Below are 27698 nucleotides of genomic sequence, written 5' to 3' on the forward strand. Positions count from 1 at the left end.
TGTAAAGCACCCTGATACCCTCATGGGTCATGTTCACGCTATACAAAACACTGAATAAATAAATAAAATCTCAAAGCTTTATGAAAAAATAAAAGGTTAGAAAGTGACTGGGTGATCTCGGGTAGGTAAATTCAATGGGTGGAGCTACTGATAAGGCGAGTGGGTATATTACTCTTGGTGGGATTTTGGAATGGCTAATGTGTGTCTGCTTCCATATAGTTCTTTGGCTTAGCCGCTTAACCGAGGCGCAAATTTCGCTGTGGTGCGGCGGTTTGATTAGGAGGGCGGGGCCGCGTCGCCCAACGGACGTGTGCAGCACTACAGAGGTAGTGCTTGGGACGGCCGTTGGCCAACGGGTGTAACGAAGGGGTTAAATAAATTTGGTGTTTTTGACCACTGCTTAGGTAGGCACCCTAAATTAAATGAAGCATAGAGTGAACTCCAAAGTGCATGGGAAGTATGACGTTCCATTAAAATAGATGCAGTGCACTAAAACCCTCTTGAGAAAAAGGCATTAAATGAGTGGTAGTGTGAAGCACAGCCTTGAACAGAGTATGCATAGATGAAGAAAGATCAGAGACAACAGCATTTCTACAGGGTTCCTTCCGGCTTGAAAAAGTTTCTTGTCAAGGCCAGCCTAGTGCATTCCATAACGAAGTGTATGGTAGATGAATGTATCCATCCACACACTCCAATGTTTTTTTGTGGCCTCCAAGGTATCTTCTTTGGGAAGGCTGGTATACAGGTTATTGAAGTCTAGGCTCATTAATATGTCCTGTTGGTCATCAATTTCGAAGTCTTCTATATGAACCAACATTTCTTTTGTCACCTATTTAGCTTTGTGTTTTGGAATAAGGGTTTAAGAAAGTAATCCCAAAACTGTGACAAGGGTTCTAGCATGGAGCCTATGTTTGACACAGTAGGTCTACCTTGTTCTGGGTTGCAATTTTTATGAACTTTAGGGAGGGTGAAGAAATATAGGGTTATTGGATTGGTGTTCCATAAGAAATCCTCTTCTTGTCTACTGATCCACCCTTCGCACTCTTCTTTTTCCACCATGGAATTGATCTATGCCCTCAGTGTGGGAGTTTGGTATGTGTCAAAATTCTCATCTGCCAATAGTCTTGGACATTCTGTCCTATATGCAGGAGCTGTCTGTAAGACATGGCCCCTGCCTTTGTCAGCAGGTTTTATGGTGATGTTTGTGTCACTTTGTAGTTCAGTGAGTGCTGCTCTTTCTGAGTTGCTTAGATTTTGGAAGTTCCTGAGTGCATTGACATCAAGTTGTTCTACTCCAATGTACGCTGCTTTTTTTAAAGTAACTAACTCCACTGGAGTGGTATATGTGTGTAGATTTATTTCGTAAGCCTGTGCCGATTTTTATGAATTTGAGGGAGTGTGTAGAAATATATGAGTTACCGGATTGGTTTACCGTGAGAAATTCCCTTCTTGTCTACTGATCCACCCTTCCCATCTACTGATCCACCCTTCCCACTCTGCTTCTTCCACCATGGAATTGATCTCTGTACTCCATGTGGAAGAAGGGTCTGTAGCAAGTATTGTGTAGTTATGCTCATCTGCCGAGAAGTCTTTGACTTTCTGTCCTATATGCATAGGTTGTCTATAAGAGGAGGAGATTAAAGGTCTTTTCTCTCTTGTCTCCCCAGTGGGTGACTACAGGGATTGCCCACCCCCACTACGTAATGATGCCTAACTAATGTTTCGGACAGCTGGACAGCTAGGTCACCAAGGAGACTGTTTTTTTGTTTACACTTGTGTGTGCAGGCCCTTACACTGTCACTTTATTTAATTTGCTATAATATCTCTTGTGGTGTGTGCCCTTGCAAGTGTGTGTGTGTTTTCTGTATATATATATATATATATATATATACAGAAAACACACACACACACTCGCAAGGGCACACACCATAAGAGATATTATAGCAAAGTAAATAAAGTGACAGTGTAAGGGCCTGCACACACAAGTGATGTATATATATATATGTGTGTATTATATATTTTTTATTTTTTTTGTACAGGCAGGATCCTGTTGGCGTGATGAAGGGGCGGTCACACGTGATTGCATGCCTTGATGCACACAATTGCCATGCTGTAAACTTTTTTCAGGTCAAGAGCGTTACAGGAGCCTGTGCACCTTTTGTTTTCCCCACTGTTGATGGCACTGATGGATTTGAGTTTTCCCCAATACAATATGTGCATGGGGAGCATAGTATCTTTTTCATAAATACTTCAGAGTAGCCTTTTCTTTTTAAATGTTGCTTGCTGCGTTGACGTCAGTTTTATTAACTAGGGCATTGCCCCAACAGTTAATGACTGAAATGTGCTAAGTAGAATAGGGAATCTTCAGATGTTTATTTCTGCTACAGACCATCATTGAAACATTGCCCTTGTCTGAAGGATAAAGATTGGTTGCATTTGTTCTTGTAATGTACGTGATGTAACAGCGCATTTTAACATGAACTGCATAAATCAATCAGCATGGAAACATTTGGTATGTAAGAAGAGTTGTTTATTGACATGTACCGGCCTACTGCAGTCCACTTCATCTTGTCGGAACTTTCCAAAATCCGTCATATATGAACTGTGAAACCACTGCTTTCCGTTGCAGCTCCAGGCTAAAAAGACACGGGACAAAGGCGAGAGGAGTCATCTACGAAATGAGATCAAGACACTGAGGAAAGAACTCCGGGAAAGGGAGGAATCTGCCATGATCAACATTCTGACACGCGCAAACGTAATTCTTGCAACAAACACTGGTTAGTAGTCTTATCTTGTTAATGCATTTATTTGATACCTGCCAGTTAAGTTGATCTTTTTTTTCTGCTTTATGTTTACAAGTGTGTAAATGCTTGATGATCAGTAGCGATTGGGATTTGTTTGACTCAAAACAACTGAATATTATTTTTATTAAGAAAAGAGTGAATGCTGTTAATCTAACAGCAGAACAGTTTACAGTAGAAGTGGATCACACCATAGTAATTTGTGGCAAGTAAACGTCTACACGCCTGAGTTAATTTCTTACATTATATCCTGTGTTTGCAAGAATATCCTAGCAACAAATCTCTCTGTTTTCCTGAGTGATACCATCTGTGTGTCTGTCCCTCCCTGAGTTCCTAATGTGGAGTAGAGCCGGGTTGTTGGGCAACGCATCCCCTCTAGTCCTCGCATATTGCAGCCCGTGCCAAAAGTAGCATTCGCCTGTTTTTTCAATTTGACGAGATAAAGCAGAATTTGCATCTTTTTAGAGTGAGAATTGGTCTATCCATCGAAGTAAGTTAGCAAATGTGAAACACCGGTGCAGTGGCTTTCCAGATAAATTGAATATGTTGAATGTGCTCTACATTTCTTAAGTGTTTACCTTCTCCCAATCAGTATTCAACTTCAGTGATACAGGTGGGGTATGGTAGTACCTTTGTGCAAACGTAAACTGAATTTCTTTAAATGTGTCATTAATCATGAAAATGCAAAACATGTCAGAATGTTCTTCAAGCCTATTTATATTGTCTCAATAAATAAAACAAACTGCCATTTGAAAGAATCACATTTACATTAAAATGAATGCTTATCTGTGGTATCCATTACACATGTAACCCTTAATTAATAACATTTGAATTCATACCATCACAAAACTTAGCCCTGGAAATTCCACATCAATCAGTGTCCAGACTGCCAAATGTTTCTCATCTCAGGAGATTTGTAGTACTCTCTGTGGCCGCTTAACAGTCTCAGTCTAAACCATTGGAAGCACCCCAAAGATACCCTGACTCCAATAAAACAAACCCAAAAGACTGTGAAAAAATACAATATTACGAATGAGAAAAACGTTCTGAAAAGTAAATATTGTATCATTTAGACGCCTAAAATGTGTATTCCTAAACTCTGCCGTGTTTGTGAGAGCTATGTCCTCAATTCTATACACTCAAATACATTTTACACTGTTCAGTGAACACTGTATTTCAAACTAATATCCAACATATAATTCCAGGTAATGTGTGAAATTAATTCTGATATTTAGAAGGGAACGAAATTGATATTAAGAAATAGAAAATTGCAGCATAACCCATGCACTTAATTTGTCATCAAGCATTCTGCATGTGCATCTCCACGTTAATTTTTACTCTTGTATTCGTTTTCATATTGCTTCAAGCTAAATATATTTCCCTTTATGTAATTCGTGGGAATTTTCATAGTAGACTTCCATACATGAATTTAAAAAACGTATGGTTACTTGGAGTACATACTCGAATACTTATTACCCATCCTCAAAACAGGTCACTGACTGTATTTCAGAAATGCAAAGCCCATCTGGAATGTGATGATGTACCATAAATAGATAAACCCTGTAAGAACTGGGACCACCAGTTCCCCGGGGGGGGGGGGGGGGGTAGCTTGGCTCGAGCAGGAAGGCAGCCAGGGGCTTACGTGTAAAGCAGCTACTCAACACACTCATCCACCGAGACAAGAAGTGGGCGCAATAATGGAGACCACACCAGTATTTGTGATTGAAAATCAAGATTTTTTATATAGGCTTTAGATCAGAGCACTTGGGGCATTAGCATTTCATTAGCATCTCATTATAGTACTTCAGTAACGCATCTCATTAAAGTATTTCCATTAAAGCAATAAAACATCAAATAACACAGCCTGTCGCATTATACTCTTCAGCAGGCTACGGGGGTGCTTTCATAAACCATGGACTAACATTTCAAGAAGCAGGTATGAACATTTCCTCTTGTAAATATCAACAGTTCGATACCAGAAATCACGGCATCAAAATAGTAATGGAGTAAATCAAGCAATTTCATAACACAACCCCATCAGTATCCGTAGAAGCCCGCCCCTGCAAGAAATTCAGTACAGGGAAATATCATCTCTGCATCATCATTACTTAAAGGTAATTCGGCGTGAACAGTTGATGCAGCAAGAGACTGTCACCAGGCACCACAGTCAAAGGGGTGAACGATCTGGTTATCAATTGGGCCTGAACCTTTGACTCAGTTTAAACCTGCCCTCCAGGCATGCACCGATATGTGGCCCCAGGTACTCCTGATGCTTACCAGGCCCCACGGTTACTTGAGGCTCAATGAGGCCAACAGGGCCCAGTCACAGTGTTCCCCGGGGGAGGGGCGAACTCAGGGCCCAATACCGGCCTTCCGCCCTCCTCCCCTGGGGGTTACCTTAGGTTTTCGGCCCTCCGGGGCCCTTGCGTCGGCTTGAAGTGGCGGGAGGAGCTTCCGCCGGACCTGGGGCTTCCCGCTGCCCGGCGCGGTGCAAGGAGCTGTCATGGAGCGCCGGGGGCGAGGCAACACAATGCGGGGCAAAGCGGAGGGGCGTTCTTCGGCTCACGGTCCCCTCCGCGACGAGTCACGGCTTCCTCCGGGTGCCGGGCCTTCTCCGGACGGCTCGGCGGTGGCAGCCAATGGCTCACGTGATGCGGGCCGGGGATGGCTTCAGGCCTACCGCGGCCGGCTGCACTGAGAGTGGCGGCCCTCTCCTGGCACAAGAGGGCCGCCGAAGGAGGGACAGGACGCTGGCGCGGACTTCGCTGGGGCGCCGGGGATGGCAGGCCACTTGAGGCCCGGCGAGGCCTGTGAAGAGCACGGGCGGCCCTCTCCTGGCACATGGGGGCCGCCGGAGGGAGCACAACGCGGGCGCTGAAGGCGCGCTCACCGGGGGAAAGTCTCCTCAGGCGCCTCAGAAGGCACGACCAGCTCCGGGCTGCGGCGGTGAGTGGGGGACCAATGGCGCCTCGTAATGGTGGCGGTCAGGCGCTGCAGCGCTACTCAAGGGGCCAGTTCAGATAGTTCAGGGGAGCGCTTGGTATTTTAGGCAGTTTATGATCCAGCGCTTGACAGAGAGGGGGGGTCAAGCTACAGCGCTGCTAAAGAATTCCAGTCAGGAATGCAATTAGCTCAGTCAGAACAGCGCTGGGGCTCAGTGGGGCGACAGCACAAGTACCTGGCTGCTCCCCCAGCAGTCTCTGGTTGCAGGACAAGTAGTCTTCTTGGCGCTTGGATGGTTCTGCGCCCTTAGGTGATGGTTTCTTGAAGAAGGGGGGAGGGTCTGAGTTGGAGGCTGGATGAGTTTCCTCAGGTCACTGTAGATGGACCCTGGGGTTCCCTACCGCTGGGCCAGATCAGGGGGCTAGTCCAGGACACCTCACTCAGCTTAAGAGGCAGCACCTAAATCCTGTCATTCCCAGTGGCATAAGTTCCTGACTAGGCCCTCCCCGCCTAAATCTCCTGCTTGGGTTCTCCAGGCCAGTGATGCCCCAACTGACTAGAAAAAGTTCCCTCCCTTGCTTAAGTATGCCCAGGTCAGGTGACCACTCTCTAAGGCGGCAAAAATAAGCTCTGCCTTTCTTCTGGAAGGTTCCAGGAGCTTCCCCACTCTACGTATGGACAGGGGATGTCAGGCTGGCATTGCAACAATGTATGGGGATCCAGCCAGCTCCTGGCAACTAGTCTGCTACACTAAAAGACCACGCTGCAGTAGCAGGGGCCAGTGGCAGCCATGTTTGGAGTAGAGAGCACCTGCATCCTAACACAGATTAGCCATGATAAGGTGCCGGAAGACCTAAGGGCCAACAAAAAGAAGGTGGGAAAAATGAGGCAAGGGCAAAAAAAATAGGGAAAGACCACCCTAAGGCTGACAGGTCTAACATGCGTCCCCCCCAGCCGAAAGAGGGGAGAACTACCCAACCTCTAGGGAGTTCTCGTTGCTAAGGCGGAAAAACCGGTAGAGACCGTCAGCATTGGCGTGGTCAGCTTCGGGCCGATGTTCCACCCTAAAGTCCATCCCCTGTAGGGAAATGGACCACCTTAGCAACTTGGGATTTTCACCTCTCATCTGCATGAGCCAGCGAAGGGGACGGTGGTCAGTCTGAATTAGGAAGTGAGAGCCAAAAAGGTATGGCCTCAGCTTCTTCAAGGCCCAGACCACAGCGAAGGCTTCTCGCTCGATGGTACTCCATCGCTGTTCCCGAGGGAGGAGTCTTCGGGAGATGAAGGCCACAGGTTGATCTTGGCCATCATCGTTGAGTTGCGACAGCACGGCGCCAACGCCATGCTCTGAGGCATCTGTCTGCACGATGAATTCTTTTTGGAAGTCCGGAGTGGCCAGCACCGGAACGGTGCACATCGCGCGCTTCAGTGTTTCAAATGCCTCCTGGCAAGCAGCCGTCCAGATGACCTTGCGTGGCTGCTTTTTGAACGTCGACTCGGTCAAGGGGGCCACGATGGTACCGTATCCCTTGACGAACCTACCGTAGTAGCCAGTGAGGCCGAGGAAAGCTCGGACCTCAGTCTGAGTTTTGGGGGGCTCCCAGGCCATGATGGTCTCAATTTTGGCCTGGAGGGGTTGCACCTTACCCCTGCCCACCAGGTGTCCCAGGTACACGACAGATCCCTGTCCAATCTGGCACTTGCTAGCCTTGATGGTGAAGCCAGCGTGTTGCAACGCCCGCAGCACCTCATGGAGATGCTGAAGATGGTCCTCCCAGGTGCTACTGAAGACAGCTATGTCATCCAGGTACACTGCTGAGAAGGACTCCAGGCCAGACAGCACCTGGTTCACCAACTGCTGGAAGGTGGCCGGAGCATTCTTTAGCCCGAAGGGCATCACTCGAAATTGGAAGTGGCCCTCGGGGTGGAGAACGCGGTCTTCTCCTTCGCTCCATCGGCCATGGCAATTTGCCAGTAGCCGGAGGTCAAGTCGATGGTGCTGAGGTACTTGGCTGCTCCCAGCCGGTCAATCAGCTTGTCTGCCCGTGGTATCGGGTGAGCATCTGTCTTGGTGACAGAGTTCAACCCCCGATAGTCCACACAGAACCGAAGTTCTGGTGTGGTGCCCGGTGGGGCCGCTTTCGGCACCAGCACGACCAGACTAGCCCATGGGCTGCTGGAGGGTTCGATCACCCCCAGCTCCAGCATTTTGGTCACCTCACCCTGGATGCTGTTCTTCACTTTCTCGGACAGCCGGTAAGACTTGGTTTTCACTGGCGGACTGTCCCCTGTGTCCACATCATGGGTACACAGATGTGTAATTCCAGGCGTGAGGGAGAACAACGAGGCGTGCTGCGCCAATACCTGGCGGCAGTCCCTCTGTTGCTCTGGGGTCAAGGATGGGGAGAGGACAACTCCCTCCACTGAACCATCCTTTTCCTGAGCCGCTAGAAGGTCCGGAAGGTCCGGAAGAGGCTCACTCTCCTCCTCCTCGCTCCCATCCGTCACCATGAGGAGAGCAAGCTCCGATCGCTCATGGTGAGGCTTCAGGCGGTTGACGTGGAGCACCCTATGGGGCTGACGGGGGGTCTTCAAGTCAACGACGTAGGTGATCTGGCCTCGACGCTCCACAATCTCGTACGGACCAGTCCACCGGTCCTGGAGGGCACTAAGCTCCCCAGGCTCCATGACTCACACCTTCTGTCCAGCATCCAACTCTACCGTCCGAGCGTTGCGGTCATACCACTCCTTCATGACGTCTTGGCTAACCTCTAAGTTGTCTGAGGCTTCCTTCCACAGCTTGGCCATCTGGCTGTGGAATGCCAGCATGTAGCTGACAACATCACGGGGAAGCTTCTTCGAAGTCTTCTCCCACCCCTCTTTGACAAGACTGAGGGGTCCCCTAACGGGATGGCCATAGAGCAGTTCGAAGGGGCTGAACCCGACTCCCTCCTCGCGGTACGAAAACAGTAAGCAAGGGAGGAGGATGTCCCATTTCCGCCTCAAGTCTTCTGGCAGGCTCTGGATCATCCCCTTCAAGGTCTTATTGAAACGCTCTACGAGCCCGTTAGACTGGGGGTGGTAAGGAGTGGAGAACCGATAGGTCACTCCGCACTCCTTCCACATGGCCTGCATGTAGGCCGACATGAAATTTGTGCCCCTGTCCGACACCACGACCTTGGGGAATCCCACTCGGGTAAATATCCCCATCAGGGCCCGTGCCACCACAGGTGCAGTAACGGTCCTCAGAGGGATGGCCTCCGGGTACCGAGTGGCGTGGTCCACTAACACCAAGATGAACCGGTGTCCCGCAGAGGTCGGAGGGTCCAACGGCCCAACGATGTCGATACCGACCCGCTCAAAAAGGGTCCCGACCACCGGGAGTGGTTCCAATGGGGCCTTCACTTTGGTCCCCATCTTGCCACTTGCCTGGCAAGTCTTGCAGGTCTTGCAGTAGGTGTCAGAGGCAACTCTCATCCTAGGCCTATAAAAATGTGGGTCTAGCCTCGCAAAGGTCTTGTCCTGGCCCAGGTGTCCAGCCAATGGTATCTCATGCGCCAATTCCAACAAAAAGGCCCGGTAGCACTGGGGGACCGCTAAGGCCCTCGAGGATCCATGCACCGGAACCCTTGGCTCACTGTACAGGAGGCCATCTTCCCAATACACGTGATAACTGCCGGTCTCTTGGTTGACCGTTTGGGCTTCGGCCTGTCGCCGCATGCCTTCAAGTGTGGGGCACTCCTTCTGCGCCCGACAGAATTCCTCCCAGGTATGCCCTCCTTCCACATGCCACTCGGCAAGGGTCGGCAAGTCCCCCACAGGAACGACATCCACCTCCACGGACTCCGGGGTTACCTCCGCGGGCTCCCCATCCATCACACGGGGGGTGTCCTCCACAACACTCTCCTCTGGACCGGCACTGGGTTGGGCCGTTGTCTCAGGCTCCAACCTGGGTTGAGCTTCTTGCCGGGCAGCCATGGACCGCGTGACTACGCAAGTCCACCCTGGTAACCCCAGCATCTCAGTGTGGGCCTTAAACTCCACTTCCTTCCAGGCGGTATGTTCCAGGTCATTACCTAGCAGACAGTCCACAGGCAAGGCAGGGCTGATCGCAACTCTCAACGGGCCTGACACTCCTCCCCACTCAAAGGGAACTTGAGGCACGGGATAGTAGCTCATACTGCCGTCAGCCAACACGGCCGGATGGAACACATCAGGTACTACCTGCTCAGGGGACACCAGCTGCCTCACTACGGTGGTCATGATGGCTCCTGTGTCCCTCAGAGCGTCCACCTCCTCCCCATTGACCTTCACCCTCTGCTGGTACTTAGCAGTATTCGATGGTAAGGGCGACACTGGGACCATCTCTCTATCCCCAAGTGAAACCAGGGTCAGGCCTGTCCACTCCCCTTCCTGATCTAGGGGCAGCTCCAACCCAAGTGCTACACTAGCCACCCCGGGACTCTTGCCACCAGTGGGGGCTGGGGGTCGTTTGCGACACTGGGCATCTCCCTTGTAGTGTCCGACCTCTCCGCACTCATAGCACCGGACCACTTTTGGCTGCTGACTCTTGTCAGGGTAAGAGGGTTTTGGGGAACGGTTCTGAGGTGGGGTACCTACTCCTTTCCCAAACTGTCTAGTTTGTGGGCTTCGTGAGAACTCCGTTCTTTTATCTCCACCCTCTTTCTTCTGGGGGGCGCCCTGTCCGCCTTTCGGGCCATCTCCCCCGGGGCCCTTGTGTGACACCCGGGTGCTGACCCAAGTATCCGCCTCCTCCGCAAGCTTACGGGGGTCAGTAAGCTTGCGGTCCACCAGATGTTGGCGTAGCTCCGGAAAACACTTATCCATTAAGGTGCTCTGTCAAAAAAAGATTGTACAGGCCCTCATAATCACGCACCTCGCTGCCACGCACCCAACCATCCAGAGCCTTACGGGCATACTCAAAAAAATCCACCCAATTCTGCGTGGACAGCTTATGGCTGCCACGTATCCTCTGGCGATACATTTCGGGGTTGAGGCCAAAATGTTTAATGAGCGCCTCCTTCATGGGGGAATACCTAAACTGGTCTGCCTTATCTAAATGCAGGAGGGTGTCCCTGACGTCAGGAGGTATATACCGGTACAAACCACCTCCCCAATGTTTCTCGGGCACCCCATGGGCAATCAAGGCCACTTCATACGCCTCCAACCACCTGGCAATGTCATCCCCCTTGGTGTAGCTCGCTATCACCTCCTTAGGTAACCAGAATCTGGGCTCCTGCTGAGCCTCTGGTACGCTGCCACCATTCGGACTTCCTGGCGCACCCAACTGTAATGCTCTCAGCTCCATTTCTTTGAGCTGGAGCTCGTGCGCCACCTTCCTTTCCTCCATAGCAAACTGCTTGTCTTCCCTTTCTCTCTCCCTCTGGTGCTCCAACTTGGCCAGCTCCCACTTCAATCGCCTCTCCTCCCTCCTGTCCTCGTACTCCTGCGGCGACACACTACTCCCTCCCCCGGAACGTCTTCCTGGCAATACATTGTCGGACATATCCATGTTGAGTAGGCCTGGGTCTTCTCGAGTGTCCGCCTCCCCTTGTGTGTCCTGTTCCTCCTGTTCCTCATCCTCTCTCTCCCCTGGGTGGGCCCTTACCCATGCCCTCAAGGCGGTGCGGAGCTCTTCTTTTACAGCTCTCTGCCCCACCGGCACCCCCATCCCCTGACAAAACTCCCTTAACTGCACTACCGTGTACCTATCAAGGTCAGCCAGCTGGAACTCCATTTTGTCAGGTGGGGACCCAGGTAACTTGGAAGAAAGATACTAGGACGTAGGCAACAATGCTGGGTCAACACAGGTCTCTACACACTTTGCAGGCTAGACAGTGGTGGGCAATTGAGTTAGCTTGTAGGCACCACCGGTGTCCAATTTATTGCAGCGCACTCTGTCCCACTGGAGGGTGTTAGGTAGCTACAGGTCCTGGATCTCACCGCTGCCACCAATGTAAGAACTGGGACCACCAGTTCTCCGGGGGGTAGCTTGGCTCGAGCAGGAAGGCAGCCAGGGGCTTACGTGTAAAGCAGCTACTCAACACACTCATCCACCGAGACAAGAAGTGGGCGCAATAATGGAGACCACACCAGTATTTGTGATTGAAAATCAAGATCTTTTATATAGGCTTTAGATCAGAGCACTTGGGGCATTAGCATTTCATTAGCATCTCATTATAGTACTTCAGTAACGCATCTCATTAAAGTATTTTCATTAAAGCAATAAAACATCAAATAACACAGCCTGTCGCATTATACTCTTCAGCAGGCTACGGGGGTGCTTTCATAAACCATGGACTAACATTTCAAGAAGCAGGTATGAACATTTCCTCTTGTAAATATCAACAGTTCAATACCAGAAATCACGGCATCAAAATAGTAATGGAGTAAATCAAGCAATTTCATAACACAACCCCATCAGTATCCGTAGAAGCCCGCCCCTGCAAGAAATTCAGTACAGGGAAATATCATCTCTGCATCATCATTACTTAAAGGTAATTCGGCGTGAACAGTTGATGCAGCAAGAGACTGTCACCAGGCACCACAGTCAATGGGGTGAACAATCTGGTTATCAATTGGGCCTGAACCTTTGACTCAGTTTAAACCTGCCCTCCAGGCATGCACCGATATGTGGCCCCAGGTACTCCTGATGCTTACCAGGCCCCACGGTTACTTGAGGCTCAATGAGGCCAACAGGGCCCAGTCACAGTGTTCCCCAGGGGAGGGGCGAACTCAGGGCCCAATACAGGCCTTCTGCCCTCCTCCCCTGGGGGTTACCTTAGGTTTTCGGCCCTCCGGGGCCCTTGCGTCGGCTTGAAGTGGCGGGAGGAGCTTCCGCTGGACCCGGGGCCTCCCTCTGTCCGGCGCGGTGCAAGGAGCTGTCACGGAGCACCGGCGCCGGGGGCGAGGCAACACAATGCGGGGCAAAGCGGAGGGGCGTTCTTCGGCTCACGGCCCCCTCCGCGACGAGTCACGGCTTCCTCCGGGTGCCGGCCCTTCTCCGGACGGCTCGGCGGTGGCAGCCAATGGCTGCGCGGCTTGGGCGGGGGCGCGGCCGATGGCGCGGCGGCGATCCCGCTCACGTGATGCGGGCCGGGGATGGCTTCAGGCCTACCGGGGCTGGCTGCACTGAGAGTGGCGGCCCTCTCCTGGCACACGAGGGCCGCCGAAGGGGGGACAGGACGCTGGCGCGGACTTCGCTGGGGCGCCGGGGATGGCAGGCCACTTGAGGCCTGTGAAGAGCACCGGCGGCCCTCTCCTGGCACACGGGGGCCGCCGGAGGGAGCACACGCGGGTGCTGAAGGCGCGCTCACTGGGGGGAAGTCTCCTCAGGTGCCTCAGAAGGCACGACCAGCTCCGGGCTGCGGCGGTGAGTGGGAGACCAATGGCGCCTCGTAATGGTGGCAGTCCGGCGCTGCAGCGCTACTCAGGGGGCCAGTTCAGATAGTTCAGGGGAGCGCTTGGTATTTTAGGCAGTTTATGATCCAGCGCTTGACAGAGAGGGGGGTTCAAGCTACAGCGCTGGTAAAGAATTCCTGTCAGGAATGCAATTAGCTCAGTCAGAACAGCGCTGGGGCACAGAGGAGCGAAAGCACAAGTACCTGGCTGCTCCCCCAGCAGTCTCTGGTTGCAGGACAAGTAGTCTTCTTGGCGCTTGGATGGTTCTGCGCTCTTAGGTGATGGTTTCTTGAAGAAGGAGGGGGTCTGAGTTGGAGGCTGGATGAGTTTCCTCAGGTCACTGTAGATGGACCCTGGGGTTCCCTACCGCTGGGCCAGATCAGGGGGCTAGTCCAGGACACCTCACTCAGCTTAAGAGGCAGCACCTAAATCCTGTCACTCCCAGTGGCATAAGTTCCTGACTAGGCCCTCCCGCCTAAATCTCCTGCGTGGGTTCCCCAGGCCAGTGATGCCCCAACTGACTAGAAAAAGTTCCCTCCCTTGCTTAAGTATGCCCAGGTCAGGTGACCACTCTCTAAGGCGGCAAAAATAAGCTCCGCCTTTCTTCTGGAAGGTTCCAGGAGCTTCCCCACTCTACCTATGGACAGGGGATAGCAGGCTGGCATGGCAACAATGTATGGGGATCCAGTCAGCTCCTGGCAACTAGGGTGCTACACTAAAAGACCACGCTGCAGTAGCAGGGGCCAGTGGCAGCTATGTTTGGAGTAGAGAGCACCTGCACCCTAACATGGATTAGCCATGAAAAGGTGCCCGAAGACCTAAGGGCCAACAAAAAGAAGGTGGGAAAAATGAGGCAAGGGCGAAAAAAATAGGGAAAGACCACCCTAGGGCTGACAGGTCTAACAAACCCTAAACATTACAAATTCACTGTGATTATCACTAAAAGAGTAAACAATTTTTCACAGTTCCCTATAATATAAAGTTAGTCAACGTACCTGTTTTCTCCTATTTTGGTCTGTAACTTTCCAATTATAACACTAAATGGACCTGATCTTTGGGTGAACAAAATACTCTGAGATCCCTCCATCGATCTATGGTCACCCAATTTTGTGTGACTGAACAGCGGCTACACTTATACCGTCTATGTTAGGGAATCCTTAGTCACCTTTTATTCTCTAAAACTATTTGTGTTTACGGGCTCTGCCTCCCAAAGTCTATACCACCCTATAGTGTGGATACCAAAGCTTATAGAAAGAAAGAAAAAGTGGTGAAAAGGGTTGACAGTGCCTCACGGGAGTAACACCATGGGAGTTTGCAGCTTGGTTCTCACCTGCATCCTCAGGTTCTCATCATCAGCAACTGCCAACCCAGAACAAAAAAGTGGTGTGAGTTTCAGAAAATCTTTCACAAAGTTTTGTTATCCACACTATAGGGTGGTATAGACTTTGGGAGGCAGAGCCCAAAAATACAAATATTTTTAGAGCATAAAAGGTGACTAAGGATTCCCTAAAATAGACGGTATAAGAGTAGTCGCTGTTCAGTCACACAAAATTGGGTGAGCATATATCGACGGAGGGATCTCCGAGTATTTTGTTCACCCAAAGATTAGGTCTATTTAGTGTTATAATTCCGTGAGTGGGGGGGCGACCTGTTCTTTATCCCCTTACAGCTCCTTTGTGTATTCTGTAACTTTCCAGCCATCGATCGATCTCAACATTTCTCAATTTTTCAATTTTTATTACTTTAGTGTACTGTACTGGATGGCCAATGAAATGACAAAGGAAGGTGAACCCAACTGCTCTGAGTGGACACTTATAAGGCAGCCATTGTTAACCAAATATGAACTAAATACGTTATTTACAAATAAAAACGTGCTAAACTGTATGTTGATTTGTAGTAGCTGGTTTATATGAAGGGAGTACCTCACACATTCATCCGGATTTGAGGACAAGTATAGGAGCCAGGACACTATTGTCAGGGACCCTAAATACGTGTTCCATCGTGCATAACGGAAGAGGATAGTGCAGGGCTAATAAACTCAAAGGAGAAGCACTGGTTTGAGGAGTCTGAACATCTTGAAGTTGAGATTGCTGCCCACAGCGTTTGGATTAATCAGCATTTTACCTCTGTGTTGGACTTGGACCTTTTTGCAGGGTCATCCCTAAACGTTTTGCCTTTCTCCTAGCCTTTTTTTCACATGGTGTTGGTGGACTCTGAGCACTTTAGCACTGCTGTCCAGTGTAAAGGGCGTGTGCTCTCTGTGTTAAATATGGTAAGATTGGTCTACACCTGTTTGGCCTATTTAATATACCTTTCAGTCCCTTGTAAAGTGGCATCTCCTATACCCAGGGCTGGTAAATTAGATGCTACTGGTGGGCTTGCAACTCTGATTGCGCCACCCACCAAAGTAGCATTTCAAACCCATCTCAGGCCTCTGCCATTGCAGGGCCTGTGCGCGCAGTGTTACTACCGCTGTGACGTAGCCCGTAAAGTGTGTGCCATGTCTGTGACCACCCCTTTTACTGCATGTCAGTCACCCCTAAGGTAGGTCCTAGCTAGCCCTATGGGCAGGGTGCATTGTAGGTAAAAGATAGGAGGACATGTACCTTACGTGTGTGACATGTCCTGGTAGTGATAAACAGCCATTTTGTTTTCTCACTACTGTGGGGCTGCCCTCCCATAGGAATGCATTGGGGATTCCCTGATAAGTGTTGCAGTGGTAATTCCTGATATGGGAGGCGCAGCTTGGTAAAGTTTGGAATAGTGATAATAAATGCTACGCAATGGTGTGCGCAGATTTATTATAACTATTTTAGAAAGCCAGTTTTAAAAGTTGGCATTTCTGTGTGCTATGTGTCTGCCTGCCTGATGTAAATTGCATGTCTGGCTTGTGAGGGACAGGGGCTGGGAGGTGTGTGGCTCCAGGAGTGGCAGGGTGAGTCAGCCCTAGGCTGAATGGGACATCTGCATAGGGAGTAGTGGGAGGAGTAATCCCCTGACCCTGAATAGATCTGTGCCTAGCCTGGACAATGCTGGCTCCGCCCCCTGTGGTGTGTGTGATCACCTAGCCCCCACCTGACGAAGGGGAAGAGGCGCTTGGAAAACAAAGTGCTCCAAATCCCCCCTGAACCAGTTGCATCTGGTTCCCCCAAACCCTACACTGCAGACAAAGGAATGCCTACTATAAATATAGGGGCTGTGACCGCATATAGGCGTGCTGCTGGGAGCTTACTGGAAGCCTGCAGTCGGCAGGCTGCTGGAGCTGAACTGGAACTGGAGAGGATGCTGTGCTGGCAGGGAATCGCCACTGGGACTCTGCCTGGAGAGCTGCTTGCTGGAGGAATGCTCTTCTGCCCAGGGACCATGTGTGCTGGCCTGCTACCTGTGCTCTGCAACTGAGGACCCAGCGTAAGAGGGGCTATGCCCCCCCCCTGCTCCAAGCTTCCCTGGTAGGGACAGATCAAGTGTTTCTGGTCCTAGAAGGGTTGTTGACCAAAGCCTGTGGACAAGCTAATCGTGTGGGCCCTCCCTGGCTTTCACAACCTGAGGAGAAGGGTTGTTGACCAAAGCCTGTGGACATGCTAATCGTGTGGGCCCTCCCTGGCTTTCACAACCTGAGGAGAGATCATGTTGGTGGCTGCGCAGCTGGGGCTCTGTTGCGAGGCCCCGCGCTGCCTGATGGCACCAGATGGAGGGCGGGAGCCTACCCGCACTTTTTGTGCCTTCGTTCACCTGTGGCGACCGGAGCAGCGCGCTGCCAAAACCGGAAGTCAGGCAAGTCGGCGCCTGACTGTGGGCAGGGCTCCCGTGGGCAAAGGGGGAGCCCTGCGAGTTTTTGGAAGCCCATTGGGCCACGTAAAGAAGGTCCAGGGGGATTAGGAGGGGAGAGCTGCAGGAAGGAAACGCTCTCCCTCTCCTTACTGGTGATTGCCATGGCTGGAGAAGGCGCCGCCGGAAGCCAGGCAGAGGCTACGCCTGGCTGTGGGTGCAGCCTGACTGGTAGCGCGAGGCTGCACCGGCACGTTCCCAGCCGCAAAGCACTGGCACCGCAGTGTAAATACTGATACACCAGCCAAGGAGACGGCTGGGACAGCGGGTGGGTGCCTTTGGAGGGGTCCCAGAGCACCTTCGGCCCGGGCCGCGCTCCTGTGCTCTCGGCTCCCAGGGGACATTAGCAGACCTCATCAGGATGTATAGGGAGCACCAAGGATATTTCTGCACTTGCTACCCATGAGTGCAGCTGCTCCGCACAGGCGCGGGCAGCTGCGCGTTGCCGGGGGCAAGTGGATCTTAAGGCGCATTGCAGGGCGAGCCCAGGACGGGGCCCCCGCTTTAGAAAGTACTGACTTGGGGCACAAATTAGGCCCAGAGAGCAGGGTGGAACCTCGACGGAGGCACCCGCGTTTGAGTGGAGGAAGGAGCTTCCACCCAACTACCAAAACAGTCCAGGTAGAGAGCGCAGAGGCGCTGGGGCTGACATTCGGGGAAGGACCAGTGGGCTCTCAGGAACATAATGTCATGTGGGGCTGTGGGCACTTTGTCTGTGATTACGGTGCGCTAATGACATAATTTATACTTAGGCCTCAGAGGCCTTCTCTGGCCTCAGAGGCCAGAGAAGGCCGGGCTGGGCCTCATCCTTTGGTTCTTACCTTGTGTGCAACATTGCCAACAGGACGATGTAATAGCCCTTGGCGCCTACATAAAGCCTTCAACTCTGATGTTGGTATTAGAATAGCTATTCTCGGTACTGTTGTGCACATTTGATTTGGACTTGTTTGTTACATACTGCATACCATAGGGGAAATAGCTATTAGCTATGCCTAAAGGTCAAACAACAAGAAGGAAGTCACTGGCAGGTGGTAGTCTAATAGGCACCATAGACCAATTTCTGATGAAGGCTGCCAATAAGTTAGACCACGATATAGCCGTGGCTGAACAACGCTTGTCATTAGAATTTCCTCCCAATAAACGATCTTCCTTAGGCTCCCTACAGCTAGCAACTTCGCCCCCCACACTACCTAGAGGTAATATCGTCATGGACGATCCAGGGATCCCCTTACTCCTCCAGGATAGCCTAGCTCTAACACAACCTCTACAGGGGGAAACCATTGTCACAATAAACCTCGACCAATCACTTAATTCCCCAAGGGAGGATCATCCACCCCTGCCAACACCGGGGAATAAAGCTGGGCTCAACCATCAACCGAAGGAAAATCTTTCACACTCTGAACAGGGGGCCACTTTAAAGAGAAAGAGGGGTGGGGACACACATGTAGGCAAGCGTGCAAAAATATCTAGATCACCCACAGGCCCGAGCAAGAAGCAAGCTATGAGCGATACATGCCTCAGCCCAAAAAACTCACTCCCAGGGGGCACTTTAACTGAAGGGATAATGGAGGGTATGGAAAAGCTCATAAAATCCCTCTTGTTACCTCTCATAGAGAGAGTTAAGAGGATGGGAGATCAAATGACTCATTTACTGGAAACCACTCATTCGAACGAAGAGGCTCTAAAGCAATTCATTACCCTGAACACCCTAAACGCACTTCCGTGTCCTCTACCGGGACCAACTAAGCCCCACGTGGAACGCCATTTATTAAAACCAAGGATCACTCCGGTGGCTGTTGCCAGGACTGAGATGCCCCGACAGCTACCCAGAGAGACAGTATTAGCGGGATCTTCGAACATGTCTAATATTAACAATATAGCAGCGACGAAGGCACCCCCACCACACTTGGTTTCAAACAATAGTGGGCACTATATAGATCTACCCCCGGAAGCAGCCCATTATGTTATCATCCTGACTGGAGTCCCAGTGTTGGTTGAAGGTAGGAAAGAAGCCCACGCAAATCTTAAAAATAAAGTCATACATTGGCTGAGCACCAACAGACCCTTGCCACCAAATATCAATGGGGATATAGTGTCTGTCAGGAGACGAGACTGGGTGGGTCCCCGACCAAAAGACATTGAGGGGGATATCGTAATAATCAATTTCAGGGACCACAGAGTTGTCACCCATATTACTGATTGGTTTCCAGGGAGAGGTGAAGGCGGCATATCACCCCGCGATTTGAGCTACTTCTATCCCAAAGCTCTACTGACCCTCTCAAATTTTGCGCCAATTCCGGAAACACGCAACACCCAACAATCACTTAACTGTAACGCCCACATCCTAACATCGAGACCTCCCACCTCTAAGACACCCTCACTTTTCTCGTCTCTACGAACAGACAGGCCTCCATTTCCTCACTTTAGCAGGCATCAACATCCGAATTACAACGGGCGATGGAGTATTCCAGTATGTAACCCATTTGAGCCATTGTCAGGTCTAGAGGACTTAGATTGACAGCTGATGGCCACCCAGGTGTGCCAGCCATTAGATTCATCCCCTGGTGTTTCTGAACATCAAAATGGTCTTGGGTGCTACCTTCCATTTGATAGATCTAACATCAACATTGCACCCGGAGAATTTACTGAAGAAGGGAGTCCCATTTCTCTGCAAGCGAGGGAATCAGTTATACTATTATCGAACGCTAGGGCACAGTCTGAATATCCACCCATTATACCGCCTCCCATTTTTAGGGAAGGGGAAAATAGAGACATCCCTACTCATACTGCCCAAAATCCGATAATTTTGCCTCACTTAGTTCTATCTTGGAATGTGGCAGGTCTGGCAAATAAATTTGGTCAACAGTCTTGGCGGGACTTAGTTGATAATTATACCATTCTTTGTTTTCAGGAAACTTGGGCTTTAGACCCTGTTCACCTCTTGGGGTTTCAGACCTTACATTCACCAGCCTTGCCAAGCCCTGAGGGTAGAAATAGTGGGGGTTTGTGTATATATGTTAGCACTGTTAGTGGGCTTACAATTTTAAGACAACTTCCAACTGAACATTATCAGATTCTAATCCTTAGATGGGGCAAATCCATTAACACGATTTTAATTAATTTCTATAATAATGTGTCTACTGATAATTTAGATAGAGTTACAAACAACCTGATTTGCAGTGTCTCCTCCTTAAAGGAAAGGGTAGGTGGGGAGTTTTTCCTGGCCTGGGTGGGTGATTTTAATTGTAATGTCTGTCAGGACGGACCGAAGGGCATTTGCGGCCTCGGGAACCTTACTGACGAAAATCCGAGCCATTTCACCCACTCTAGGCAGGGTGACATATTGAATAATTTGTTGTTTTATTTTAATCTCTCATATATTAATGAGCTATGCTCACCATCAATACAGTTCCAGCCAACCTACCACGGCAGGGGGTGCAAATCCACAATAGACTTCACCCTCCTTTCCAGAACGCATGCCCATTTAGTAACATCATGGGAAACGCTAGATTAAATTTATGGTGACCACTACCCAATCTCATTCTCCATAACAAAGGCCGAGCTAGAGCGGTCCCGGAGGGATAACAGCACCCTTTATCAACAACCGATCACCCTTGCTCGCAACAATGGTTACACCCTAAAATGGGATACGGTTGACCCTGCGGAACTATTAGTAAATTTATTCTCGACAATGAGGAAAGAAATTTACATCTGCCTCTCTCCCACTGAAGAACCGTCTAAAATCCTGGGCTTCTTTTCAAAGATACAAGTAACTTTAAAACAGCTATTGACCAGACAGTATCGCTCAGACTCGAACCGCCCTAATGGCTGGTTCGATCATAATTGCACTACTGCATTAAAACCCCTAAAAAAGGCCCTCCATTCTTCACCTAGATTCCCGTGTGAGATCCGAGATGCTAGACATTCCTACCGTCTAGCAATTAAAAACAGGGAGAAATTACTGAAAAAAGAGGCATGGCAGGCTTTAATTACTGCTTCCAAAAATAGGGATACAACCTCATTCTGGAAGGCGGTTAACGCCCCTTTCTTCCGGAATAATAATAACGCGGTGGCGATAGATATTGCTATTAATGGGGAAACATGGGTCACTCATTTCCAACATCTCTATGACAATGAAATTTCCCCCAACCCTGTACCTTCTGCTTTTGTCTCTATGTCTGGCGATAAAGGAAGTGCTTGTAAGGGAGCTTTCCCATTGGGAATTTCTTTTAACTGCGACGAGGTTATCATGGCAATAAGGGAGAGTCCTTCTGGTAAGGCGCCTGGCCCGGACGGTATACCAATTGATGTTTTTAAATCTAAAATCCACCTCTGGGCCCCCCTTTTAACCAATGTCATGAATAGTGCTAACTCTTTTGGGCTTATATCAACTTGGACCGAGGCTATAGTGGTCCCTATCTTTAAAAAGGGCAACAGACAAGATCCAACCTGCTATCGGCCCATTTCACTTCTAGACGCCTTAATGAAGGTAGCTGGTCGTATTATTTTAACGCGAATTCAACTCTGGGCTGAGGAAGGTAACATTATATCTAACCTCCAGTACGGCTTCCGTTCCGGTATGGGAACCACTGAGCAGAGTTTAAATTTGTATCTTTTAATTTCCAAGTACACCCAGGCCAGGAAAGGGAATCTTTTCATTACTTTCATCGACCTGAGCTCTGCTTTCGACTATGTGGACCACAACCAACTTTGGTCCACACTACTTGACCTGGGCATTGATGAAACAATACTCAATTTCATCAAGGAACTATATAGGGGTGCTGGGGCAGGGTGCGCTTTGGTAAGCAAGGTGAGTGTTCGTCAAAATTTTCCATCAAGAGGGGAGTGAGACAGGGGTGCATTTTAGCACCCCTGCTCTTCACCCTATATATAAACTCTATTGGCGACCACCTTACGGGCTTACCGTATGACTATCCTTCATCTCAGGGCCAGCCGGTCCCCCTACTCCTATCTGCCGACGACGCTGCCATCATGTCGCAAACCAGGCTAGGTCTGCAGAGGGCGGTCTCAAAATTCAATAATTGCATGAAAGATAAGGGATTAAAAGTCAATACCACTAAAACATATACTATGGCTTGTGGGCATGGCACCAAGAAAGCACCCTGTCCTATATTCCTTGAGGGTAGGAGGAGAGAGACAACGGATCACTTGTTATGTTATGTTATGTTATAGTACGCTTATATAGCGCATGGCTACCCCAACAACGAGGCGTCCCAGCGCTTGCAGACAAGCCCAATTACACCACAACCGGAGTGATGCGGCAGACGATCTGCTCACAAAGGAACCCTAAATGGAGGAAAACAACCAGGTTTTAACGTGTTTTCGAAAGTGTAGGTGGTTGGTAATGGAACGCACACCTAAAGGGATAGAGTTCCAGAGTTTTGGGGCCAGGTATTTAAATGATCGGCCTCCAGCTCTGCACCTCCGGATCTTAATGGTACAGGCAAGAGGGAGGTCCGCGGAGCGGAGAGCACGCGACGGGACATAAAAGGAACAGATTCCTTGCAAGGTTTGGGGGCCTAAACAATGCAGCATTCTATGGAGAACACACAAGGTTTTAAATTGAATGCGCTGTTTAACGGGCAACCAATGGAGCCTACGTAGAACCTGAGAGGTGTGGCAGCGTTTCGGCAGACCGAACAGAGTACGGGCTGCAGCGTTCTGAGCTCTTTGTAGTCTATTAACGAATGTCAAGTTGGACCCAAGCATAAGAACATTACAGTAGTCTAGATGGGATAAGACCATAGCTTGGACAATTGTCTGTCGGATGGGAGGTTCGAAAAAGCCGAGAATAGGTTTTAAAGAGCGTAGGCGGCCATAACAAGTACCAGCTACTCTTTTCGCATGAGAATCCAGGGTGAGTGCGTCGTCTAAAATCACACCCAAATTTTTAACTTCCCTCTTGGGCGTAGGAGGGGGGCCCAATGTAGAGGGCCACCACCGCTCATCCCACTTCTGAGTATCAGTGCCAATAAGGAGGACTTCAGTTTTAGATGAATTTAACTGAAGACAATTCTCTGTCAGCCAGCTGGAAATGGCCAGAATGTCCTCTTGAAATTTGGCTTGGTCTCCCACGGTGTCGTTGGAAAAGGTGAAAATAAGTTGCATATCATCCGCATAGGAAATTAATTTGATGTTACGTTCCCTGGCCAGTATGGCCAAGGGGCGGACATACACATTAAACAACGTGGGGCTAAGGGCAGAGCCCTGTGGGACACCGCAGCCTAATGGAAAACTGCTGGATGAGTACGGGGGAGCATGGACCTGGAAGGAACGGTCAGATAGAAATGACGCGAACCAATCCAGGGCTCCATCTCCGACACCTATCACTTCCCCTATCTCGGAATATCATTCGATAGGAAATGCACTTGGCACACTGCAGTAAAAGCAAGAAAATTAGCCTTCTCTAGGGCGGTTGGTGCACTGCATAATTTTGCGGCAAAACTTGGGGGCAGACCCGTTAAGGAACTGATCTCAATATATCAGGCCAAAGGTATATCTACGGCCACCTACGGATCAAGTATCTGGGGTATTGAAAATACAGCATCTATTCAATTAGTTGAAAATCAATACCTCAGATATTTGCTGGGGGTTCCTAAATCCTCTGCAAACTACCTTACTCATATCGAACTGGGTCTACCCTTCATTTCTGACGCCATAAAGATTGCGCCTATCCTCTTATGGCCTAAGGTGTGGGTCACCCCGGAGACAGCTTTTAATCGTAAACTAATCACTGACTGTCTCACTCTTGATGGTGTTAGGAACAATAAATGGCTGTCTTATGTGAAAACTTTGATGACCGAGCTTGGCCATCCTGAGTTTTTCTCGAGACCGTCCAGTATGGAAGTGATTGCCAGGAAATCACTGAAACAACTGGCCATGGATCATCTAGTTAACAAAAGATGGTCCATGGAAAAACTTTAAAACTCAGTCTTGGCCTTCCAGGAAATCACCACTAATTCCGGGCCCCAATTGTACCTTGTAAGTGATCTAACCTGCTATTCAAGAATGCTACTGTCACGGTTCAGGTTTGGAACTTTTTTTCGTATAATCACCTTTCCAACCTGCAATAACTGGTCGAGGGAATTGCCCACTTGCCCTTGTGACGACTTATCTCCCCAATCGAACTTACACTGTATTTTATTCTGTAAATTTTACATTGTTCCACGGAGGATTATCCTGAAACCTATCCTCAAAGCGTGGGGCCACCGCTCATGCAGAATAGCCTATGTTAGACTGCAACAGTTAGAAAACGACACTGTGGCACACGCTATGTCTAGCTTTTTAAAATTACAGGTTAAGTTTAGAAACTCTATGTAAAGAACTCTATTTTTGTACATATCAGTATTTTAGAATTTTTAACAACCTGATTTATTAATTTGGAATTGCTCCGATTGTAATAACAATGATTTTAACGTCTTGTACTTACTTGGCACTTTCTGATTGTATGTTCTTTTTTAACTTGTATGCTTTTATGAATTTACTTTGAATATCGAATAAAGCTTTTTGAATTTATATGCCTTGATAAACTGATGACATTTTATTTCTGTGACATTAAACTTTTGGGCAAACAAAAAGATACTATCTGGAAACAAAAACAATGGGCAGAATGGGTAACTTGATGTATTTAATAAGGACACACTTTAGCATAAAAGTGTACTCCCATATAAAAATGATCTTGATGGAAAACCGTTAGGGTGGTGCCTACGTGCATTACCTAAACAGGTTAATTTGTTTACCACCCTGTGGAATTGGTTGAAATGTATCTGTTTCTTACAAAATTTTAAATAAAGTATATTTTTATAACAAAAAAATCTATGGAGAGATGCACTTTACATATATTGTCACTCACTAGAACGAAAACCCTGCTATAAACTGATCGAACATTAAAAGCAGGGCAGCCATGTCCAGATGTGCCCTTCTGAGTGCTCCCTGCCTGCTTCGCCCTCTCTGGCCCAATGCCTGAATTCCCCCCCCCTTCCCCTCCCCCCCACCTCTGTGTCTGAGCGTGTTTCCAAGGAAGACTGGCACAAATGTGAAAGTGCACTGGTGGTTCACATGCCTATACGTGGACTGCATGTCCGACGAATGAGATCATACGGTCCATGCACAACCATGCTGTTTACTGCCTCTTGAGATTATTCTGGATCCCATCTGGTGGAAACCCTGGCCCCATATGTTCGGATTATTATAAAATGTACAGAGTTCTCAACTTTACCCTGTTTGTAAAACTCCCCATTATACCATCAGGGCCGCACTGGGAACCACAACCGGCCCTGGCAAAGTGCTCGGCCGGCCGCCCCCCTCTCCACTTGGGGGGGTTGGAGGTGCCGCCGAGCTCTTTGTCGGGGCCGGTTTTCGGCCGATTTTGGTACAGGGCCGATTTTGCAGCTATGCTGCAAAAACTGCCCTGTAACAAAAACGGCCCCCAGGGGCACAAAACCAGCCCCTACCCGTGCGGCGCACCGGGGGATTGCCCCGTGCCCGCTATGGCCAGTCCGGCCCTGCATACCATGGTTTAAGGAGGGTCGGGTGGCTTCTGGATAAATCACCTACTCAGGAATTTAAGAAAGACAATGTGAGGTGTTGAAGAAGGGAGACGCGCGATCTAGTAGGGGAGATAGCTGAGAAAGATAGGGTTCAGAGAGAGTGTCAGGGTAAGAGGGGAGACGCGTGCTCTATGTAAAGAGAGAGTGCAAGGAGAGAGACTCAGAGAGGGAAGTGAAGAGAGAGATACTTGTACTTTGCGAGAAGAGACAGGATTATAGAGAGTGTAGCAGAGACGAGAGCGAGTGCAGCAGAGGGACATGTGAAAGTGAGCAGGGAAAGGTGTATTTTGGGAGAAAAGAGTGCGGGCAGAGGGAGTCACCGGGGAAGAGAAGAGACAGAGGATGCAGAGAGAGAATTAGAGGGAAAGGGAAGAGAGAGAGGCATGCTTTCTGGGATAAGAGACAGGGTGCATAGACGGTCAGAGGGGAAAGGAAAAGACATGTATTCTGGAATGAAATACGTGTATGTTTCCGTATTTGTATGCATGGCTATACGCAGGCATCTATTTTTAGGTGCACATTGTGGGATATATACCTGTAATCATGTGTACAACAGAGTCCAGTGCACTGATGCAGAGCGCAGCGTTCCATACTTAAGTTCCCACTGAGAGCAGAGTGTAGTGATGACACCGGACACCAGCGATAAACAGGAACAGATGTTTATTGGGAAGAATCTGTTTCCTCAGAGCAACGAGCGAGCGTTATACAACGCCAGCCCGACACCAACTGCCGCTCTCAGAACACTCTGGCATGAACATTCTAAACAGTAAACAAAGGACTGGACGCAGCCTAGTCCAAAAAGGTACAAGTCACATCACTAAACAGAGCGCGTCGCCTTATAGCTCAAATAGCACAGCACAACCACTAGACACAGTGCGATCTTGGCAGTCGTTGTCTTTCGCTTGCTGCTTCGGTTACAAAAAAAAGTATCCAAACGAACGCAGGAAGCCTAAAAAATGCCTAAAAAAATGAAAGTGTGTCCTCATGTAACGTAACTGGTGCTATGTAAAGCGCTCTGATAACTGATTCGGTTCGGTTCTAGTTCGCGCTATATAAAACTCTGCAAAAAAAAAAAAAAAAAGCCGGTGCCAGCATGCTTTTTTACAAGTATTTTCAACAGCAGGTCTGCTGTGCCGAGTCCTGGGGTTCAAAACAAGCATTTACAATGCAATGGTCTCGTCTTTGTTAAAGTTAGAGCTATTGGCATTGCAAATGTTATTTTTTTCATTTATTGTTTTTTTTTTTAAACCGATAAATATATGGTATTGTCATTTACAATGGCAATGGGTAAGCATTAGAGAATAGTTGAGAGTAATAGCTTAATCTCTCGCAAATGCGAGACCTATTGCATTTGCAACCACACACACACAGCCACACACACACACACACAGAGCCCCGCACACACACAGAGCTCCGCACACACACAGAGCCCCGCACACACACAGAGCCCCGCACACACACAGAGCCCCGCACACACACACACAGCCCCACACACAGAGAGCTACACACAGAGCCACACAGACACATACACACACAGAGCCCCCCCACACAGAGCCCCCACACTCACCCAGAGCCCCCCACACACACAGAGCCCCCCACACACACAGAGCCCCCCACACACACAGAGCCCCCCACACACACAGAGCCCCCCACACACAGAGCCCCCCACACACACAGAGGCCCGCACACACACAGAGCCCTGCACACACACAGAGCCCCGCACACACACAGAGCCCCGCACAAACACAGAGCCCCGCACAAACACAGAGCCCCGCACACACACACAGAGCCCCGTACACACACACAGAGCCCCGCACACACACAGAGCCCCACACACACACAGAGCCCCACACACACACACACACAGAGCCACACACACACACACACACACACACCCACAAACACAGAGCCCCCAACACACACAGAACCCCCCCCCCACACACACACACACAGAGCCCCCACACACACACACAGAGCCCCCCTACACACAGAACGATTGGCTTTGCTAATGCTTGCTCATTTAGTTGGCGACTGTTGTCGCCCACTGCGTGTTGTGAAGGGGTGGTGGGGCGGACCGGATGAATAAATCTTGGTTCATACGCACGTTTCGGTAAGGGATCTCGAAGTCAGACTT

General features: G+C 49.5%; 1 protein-coding gene across 1 annotated transcript in view; it reads left to right on the forward strand.

Moving 5' to 3' along the window:
• Window positions 1–27698, forward strand: part of IGHMBP2 (immunoglobulin mu DNA binding protein 2) — a 326225-nt gene that overhangs the window by 152942 nt on the left and 145585 nt on the right. The window contains exon 7 of the mRNA XM_078682888.1: window positions 2630–2777. Within this exon, the coding sequence (XP_078539014.1) occupies window positions 2630–2777 (148 nt within the window). The remainder of the gene's footprint in view (window positions 1–2629; window positions 2778–27698) is intronic.

This window comes from Lissotriton helveticus, chromosome 3_1, assembly GCF_964261635.1.
Source record: "Lissotriton helveticus chromosome 3_1, aLisHel1.1, whole genome shotgun sequence".
Taxonomy (NCBI): Eukaryota; Metazoa; Chordata; class Amphibia; order Caudata; family Salamandridae; genus Lissotriton; species Lissotriton helveticus.